The sequence below is a fragment of the Alexandromys fortis genome, unplaced genomic scaffold (genome assembly GCF_014885135.2).
Source record: "Alexandromys fortis isolate MF-2015 unplaced genomic scaffold, M_Fortis_MF-2015_v1.1 scaffold_260, whole genome shotgun sequence".
NCBI classification, from domain to species: domain Eukaryota; kingdom Metazoa; phylum Chordata; class Mammalia; order Rodentia; family Cricetidae; genus Alexandromys; species Alexandromys fortis.
Genome location: NW_026068136.1, coordinates 732935 through 740357, shown reverse-complemented (window position 1 = coordinate 740357; position 7423 = coordinate 732935). Strand labels below are relative to the sequence as shown.

At 40.6% G+C, this 7423-nt stretch overlaps 1 protein-coding gene across 6 annotated transcripts in view; it reads right to left on the bottom strand.

Moving 5' to 3' along the window:
- Nucleotides 1-212: 212 nt before the first annotated feature.
- Nucleotides 213-7423, bottom strand: part of Caprin2 (caprin family member 2) — a 48414-nt gene continuing 41203 nt past the window's right edge. For all 6 annotated transcript variants that reach the window (XM_050126482.1, XM_050126484.1, XM_050126486.1 and 3 more), the window contains 4 exons: nucleotides 5905-6090; nucleotides 4027-4127; nucleotides 2933-2996; nucleotides 213-1122 (listed from right to left, as the gene is read on the bottom strand). In XM_050126482.1, coding sequence (XP_049982439.1) covers nucleotides 557-1122; nucleotides 2933-2996; nucleotides 4027-4127; nucleotides 5905-6090 — 917 coding nt within the window. In that variant the 3' untranslated portion in view covers nucleotides 213-556. The remainder of the gene's footprint in view (nucleotides 1123-2932; nucleotides 2997-4026; nucleotides 4128-5904; nucleotides 6091-7423) is intronic.

The window sequence follows — 7423 nt, the reverse complement described above, 5'->3', positions numbered from 1 at the left end:
AACACAAAGCTTAAACTTTTTGATTACTCAGCACTTTGTCTATGCAAATTAAACCCAGCATCTTACTAAAAGCAGAGTACACATGTACACCAGTACACGAAAGGTCTTCTTTTAAAATAACCCACGAACCCTTCAGTCAGCCATCATTCCAGAGTTGTCAGTGATTAATTCTTACCTCTCAAATCAAACGTTTATGCACACAGAAACAGCTGGAGGTGCAGTCTAAGTTTTTATTGAGGCACAACAAGGCATTGTAACCGGTCTTAAGTTGAGGCAGTCAGGACGCGGACCATTAACACAGCTGAGGGCTAAGTGCAAACAGATACACATTCACTGTGTGACTAGCAAGGCTACATCACAATTTGTAAAGTGCCAGATTCGTGCTAATTGTAATTCCGCTTCAAAGTTTTCACATAAAGAGGAAAACAAAAAAGGAAGGACCTCCTTCTTCCTCTAGGAACAAAATATTCTCCCCAACCAGCTAATCACCAGGGCAAGGACTACTTTTCCTTAGATCCACTAGTGAGAACTTCATTCTTTTACTCTGAACTGAATTTCAATCTTGATAAAGAAGATAGCCTGAAAACGTAGAGTATTTCCAGCTACTCCCATAAACTGCCCCCCTGTGTAAGCGCAACCATATTTGGTCCCCCTGCAGGAGCTGGAGAATGGCATGGTTGCTAGCTGTCTCGTGGTCTGGAGCACCATCATTGGCATAGGCTGACACCAAGACCTCCTCATTCTTCATGAGGTTGACATACAGAGGCACATTCACGGCCAGTTTCAGCATGTGGAAAATGAACACATACGTGCCATTCACTGGGCAATTGAATCTACCGAGCTGAAGATCAAATGTCTCTCCCAAGTTGTTCAGGAGAAGGTCAAACACAATAGGTTGGTCTAAAGTTCCAGGAGCCAAATTGGATGTTCTGGCAGCTGAGAAGGCAACTCGCATTTGCTGAGGCAGGGGATAGACGTGTATGGGAAAGATGGCAGCTGCCGGGCTTGTTACTGGCACATCCACGGGGGTCATGCTCCGGGAGTCTCCTTGCCCAGAGTCTCCACTGTTCAAAGTCTCACGGTCTCTCTCTGGGCTGCTCACCTGAGAGGAGTCGCTCCACCCTGTTGTTCATTAATAACAGTGAGTTTTAAGTGAGGCATTAGCTTTGACAGGACATTTAACATTAATCAGCTCATGAAAACACAAAATTTCAAAACAAAAGCAATAAAATGTAGCCAGAAGGTCCTAAGATACCTTGTGTCAATTGCCTTTTGTCTTTAAAAGGTCAAAAAAAAAAATGGCTTTCTCCCCAAACTGAGTAATTTACCAAAACTCATTAATATCAGTAACTGTCACTCAGCTAATTTTTCAGTAACCAGTCTTCCACACAAAGTAGATAATATAAAAGGGCTCAAGAAAATTCAAGATTATGGGGCTGGAGAGATGGCTCAGTGGTTAAGAACACTGGCTGCTCTTCCAGAGGTCCTGAGTTCAATTCCCAGCAACCACATGGTGGCTCACAACCATCTGTACTGAGATCTGGCATGCGGGCATACACACAGACAGAATATTGTAATTATAATAAATAAATATTTAAAAAAAAAAAAGAAAATTCAAGATTAGTTAAAAGACATCAGCTTTTAATGTTCTGACAGGAAGACTAAGCCTCAAGGTAAAGGCTTCATTCTCATTTCCAAGTTAATGTTACAATGTTTTAAAATTTGTGTGTGTGAACATATATGTGCATAAGAAGTCCAGAGGTTGATATCTCACAGTTTCCTCAGTCTCTCTTCCCCGCCCCCCCCCCTTTTTTTTGAGGCAGAGTCTGTCACTGACCCTAGAGCTCACCAGGAGCTAAACAGAATGGCCTGGCAAGCCTCTAAGATCTGCCCACTACAACTAGGGGTGTACCAGCAAATGCCACAGAACCCAGCTTTTTACATGAATGCTGGGAATCTTGACTCAGGTCTTCATGCTTCCATGGTATGCACTACACCCCACACAACCACCTCCCCAGACCTGAAATAATAATGTTTTAGGTACTATGTGAAAAACAATGCTCACTGTGAGGAAGAGTATTATAGACTCTGCCCATTTTCTCAAAATAGGAAGACTTCTTTGCTTTGAAAAATGTCTCAGGGGCTGGAGAGATGGCTCAGCGGTTAAGAGCACTGACTGTTCTCCCAGAGGTCCTGAGTTCAATTCCCAGCAACCATATCGTAGCTTACAACCAACTGTAATGAGCTATAATAGCTTCTTCTGGCCTGCAGGCATACATGTGGGCAGAACACTGTATACATAACAAATAAAATTAAAAAAAAAAAGAAACCCTGTGAAAAATGTCTCTGTAGTAACTCTTTTTCAATTACACTGAATCATTTAATGGCCTTGTCTCATTTTAACAAGAGTGATTAAGCACACTACCTTGTGTTTTAATTGCTGCTTATTAAAATCTACCGCTGTCCTATATCATTTATACCATCTATCAGTGGTATAAACCATACCAATTATCTTAAAAGCCATCATTCTGGGAGCTGGAGAAGTGGCTCAGTGGTTAAGAGCACTGTTGCTCTCACAGAGGACCTAGGTTTGGCTCTCAGCACCCACATGGTTAGAGGTATACATAAAGGTAAAACATACACAAAAGAAAATGAATAAATCTAAAAAAAAAGTCATCATTTAGAACCATCAAACTCAACCTAAAGTTAACACGGGGAATTGTGTCAAGGGTTAAATAAACATACACAATTAAGTTGACAGTTTCCATATCCTTCTTGGTAGTCTACATCCGCATTCCATACTTTACAATTATAGCTAAACAAACTGAAACTTCAACAGATACCTGCTGAAGGCAATGTGCTTTACGGAAGTTGAGAGGATACAGTGAAGTACAAGCATGCTTTCGTAATCTATACAGGGAATTACCCTTACCTCTTGAATTAGCCTGAAGACCATCAGATGTCCCTGATCTGTTATAACATTGCTGGAAATTATCCTAAAATGAATACATAAATATTTTACTTGGCACCAAAAGTACGTATTAATTAGCATTTAGGGAACACCATATACAGTGCAGAGTAAGGATGGAAATTCAGAAGCAGAGATGGCCTCTGTCATTCACCTTAATATAAAAGGGTATAGTCACATAACTTAGTTAATATAATCCAGGTTGTAAATCAATGTAAAAATTAGGGTCAGCAAGAAGTCTTAGTAGATAGGACACACATCACCAAGCCTGATTGGTGACCAAAGTTAAATATCTAGAACCCACCTGAGAGAAAGAGGTAATCAATTCCTATAAAATATCCTCCAGCCAAAATACACACACATGTGCACACATCATTCACATACACATCCCCACACACACGCAAACAAGTAAACAAAACAAAGTTTTAAAAGTAATGGTGTAACCCATATATAACCATGACAGAAAGTTTATAAGGTTTGCTAAAATGTGTATACAGTATTCTGCCTACATTCATGCTTGCAGGCCAGAAGAGGGCACCAGATCTTATAATAGATGGTTGTGAGCCACCATGTGGTTGCTGGGAATTGAACTCAGGACCTTTAGATGAGCAGGCAGTACTCTTAACCACTGAGCCATCTCTCCAGCACCTAGGTTTGCTAAAATGTAATGTCTAAACCCCAATAATTTTTTTTTCAGATATAAGGACAAAAATTAGCTGAGTGATCAAATCAGAATAAACAAAACAGTTTAATTTGTAAACATGAACTCTGCTATACATTACATTAAGTTGAAGGTAGTTTAGTGACACTAAGGAACACAAGCTCTGAAGTTTTTAAAAAAATTTCTTTTTCAATGTAATTTTTCCTATTTACTTGCTGTATGACCAACCAACAAAGAATTCAACCTCTGGACCCTTCTATAAAGTGGAAAAGGAAATGAGCTATGTGAACATGTAAGGTCCTTTATACCTTCTAAATTTCATCCTCCCTCATGACAGGAAAAATGTTCACCAGTCTAACATCCACAACTGTCCCACAATTCAGTAGCAATAACTTACCCCTTGAGTGTAAAGTGTGCCAGGATATTCTGTAGCTTGCAGCTGCAGTTGGCTGTAATTCCCATTAGAAGCTGAAGGGGGTCCTCTGCAACTATCAAAACCTAATGAGTGAACAAACAACATGCATAAAATGATGGGAAACTCTTGGAGCTCACTAAACTCTCTGACTCTAAGAGTTAAGCTGGACGGGGACAGTTGGACAGATCTTACAATGTCATCATTAGATGTATGTCTTCTCTGTTTTTAAAGAATATGAAACTTTATTACTGTGTTCCCACTGTCGAAATTTATGGACTTGGTTGGTATTTCCTTCTTGCCTTTGTACAGGGTCAATGAAGAAACACTGGCTACTTTAACAACCTTAAAGCAGACTCCAAGAATAACACCTAAAGCATGACCTTTTTGTTTTGTTTTGATTTTTGTTTTGTTTTGTTTTGTTTTTCAAGACAGGGTTTCTCTGTGTAGCCCTGGCTGTCCTGTAATTTGTTTTGTAGACCTCAAACTCATAGAGATCTGCCCGCCTCTGCCTCCCGAGTGCTGGAATTAAAGTTATGTGCCACCATTACCCGGCTAGCATGACCTTTTTGACCAAATCCAGCAACCAGAACATCATTTTCCTCAATGGAGTTCAAGCGACCATCACTGAGCACCGATGCTGAGACAATCTCGCCATTTCGATGAGCCACACCCTGACACGCTTCCTGATAGCAGAATTTGGCTATCTGGCTTTGACCCCTACTTTTTCCAGCACAATTCCCTTTGCATGAGAAGCACCTCCAAAAGGATCAGCCTCCAAGTGGGCTTTCTTGTACTGTTCATCACACCACTTCAGGTCCTGTCAGAGACTGGCGTAAGGAGACCACAATATTTGCCCATCTTGTTGGCACCATGGGGCAGAGTGAAAGAGATGTGCGTCTTATTTAAGTAAAATGTTTCTACAGTAAAATACCGTAATTCTGCTAGCAATTTATTTATTTTGTTTTTTGAGACACGGTTCCTCTGTATAGCCCTGGCTGTCATAGAACTTCCTCTAGACATAAGGCTGCCCCCAAACTCAGAAATCCCCCTGCCTTGCCTCCCAAGTGCTGGGGTTAAGAGCATGCACCACCAGGCCCAGCATCTTCTGCTGACCACACTGCTGAAACATGAGCTGGGGTTGGGTGAGGATGGGGCTAATGTAATTGGTACTGAAAACTTCAGCATCAGTCCTTTCGCTAATATCAAGCTGCCATCACAATATTTGAAACCATAACTAAATCTAAATCTTAAGAATCCACTATGGAGATTCAAATTCTCTTGTTTTTATCTGCAATATACTTTGGAAATAACTTGAAAATGAGCCTTTTAAGAAACATTTTAAGAGTTAATTATGAAACATTTTAAGAGTTAAATCAATCATTAAGAAATATCATTCAAATATGAAAATCAAAATCCCCCCTGAAAACCAAACTGATCAACCTCCCTTCAGTAAGCCACAGGATTAATCTGCTTTGCAGACAGCAAGTTAGGTCTGTTGCAGAGAACAGGTATATTAAAAATACCGGAGGGCTGGAGAGATAACCCAATGCTTTAAGAGCACTGGCTGCTCCTGCAGAGAACCAGGGTTCAGACCCCAGCACCAACAGGGCAGCTCACAACTGTCTGTGGCTCCAGTCCCAGGAGATCTGACAGCCTCTTCTGGCATCTGCAGGCACTGCACTTACATTGAGGAAAAATACTCATAAATAAAAAATTGGTAAAAAATTTTTAAGTATTCTATTACCTACTAATTATAAATGGAAATGACAAAGAGAAGAGAGAAAAGTCAAAATTGAGTTCAGTTTGAGTCAGGAAAGTATACATACTAAAATAATTTAGTACACTAGATTCAAAACATACCTTTGTAGCCACAAGAAGACCAGCAGGGGTTCATTAGTAACCTCCCTCCACGTGTGCATCCTCTCACAGAGCCCCGGGTGCTGATGAACGGCTGAGCAGGTCTGGGAAACACACTCGTGGGCACTGGGTAAAAGGTGAGGCTGCCATTGCTTACTGGAACAGTTCCATCAGGATGGTAACCTGCAGCTTAAGAGAAAACAATTTAAAGTCCAAGAGTTAAATGGTAATAAAGTTCCCATGTTATCAATATAACAAAATATATATTAACATATATGTAATATATATAAACTTCTAGCCTGTATTTTCTTCCTCTAAAAACATATTTACGATACACGAAGACATATGTATGATAAACAGAACATTACTCAGTTTATAGAGAGAGGAGAGCTGGCACATGTCACAGTACGAAGGAGCCCTGAAGGGGATAGGTCACATGAAGTATGTTACATGAACAAGTGTATGATGCCAGCTCAGATGAGGAAGCCAGAGCAGGCAAATGGTTGATTCCAGGGGCCAGTGGGAAATGAAAAGGAGTTAGTGATAAACAGGTACAGTTACAGCCAGTGACGGGGCGATGTGAGATCAAGGAATTCTATGTGTAAGAATGACACCGGGTGTAGCGATATATGCCTTTAAATCAGCACTTGGAAACAGAGGCAAGTGAATCTCTCTGGGTTTGAGACTATACTGGTCTACACTACAAGTTCCTATCCACTAGAGCTACATAGTGAGAGATCTCAAAAACAAAGCAAAAGGTTCAAATTACTTTTTTTTTTACTTTATATACACTTTACTACAAATAGTAAAAGAAAATTAATCCTAATCTATTTTTGTGGGGGAGGGGGACAGGGTCTTGTGTAGCCCAGGTTGGTCTTAAGCTTCTTATATAACCAGGGATAATCATGAACTTGTACACTACAACATATGGGCACAGGAGACCACTTCCAATGTATAACCCCAGCAGCACAGACACTAAGGGCAACATTGAATAAATGGGACCTACTAAAGCTGAGAAGCTTCTGTAAAGCAAAGGACACTGTCACTAAGACAAAAAGGCAACCTACTGACTGGGAGAAGATCTTCACCAACCCCGCAACAGACAAAGGTCTGATCTCCAAAATATATAGAGAACTCAAGAAACTAGACTCTAAAATGCTAATTAACCCAATTAAAAAATGGGGCACTGAACTGAACAGAGAATTCTCAAAAGAAGAAGTTCAAATGGCCAAAAGACACCTAAGGTCATGCTCAACCTCATTAGCAATCAGGGAAATGCAAATCAAAACAACTTTGAGATATCATCTCACACCTGTCAGAATGGCTAAAATCAAAAGCACCGATGATAGCCTTTGCTGGAGAGGCTGTGGAGGAAGGGGTACCCTCATCCATTGCTGGTGGGAATGCAATCTTGTGCAACCACTTTGGAAATCAGTGTTTCGGTTTCTCAGGAAATTCGGGATCAACCTACCCCTGGACCCAGCAATACCACTCTTGGGAATATACCCAAGAGAGGCCCGAT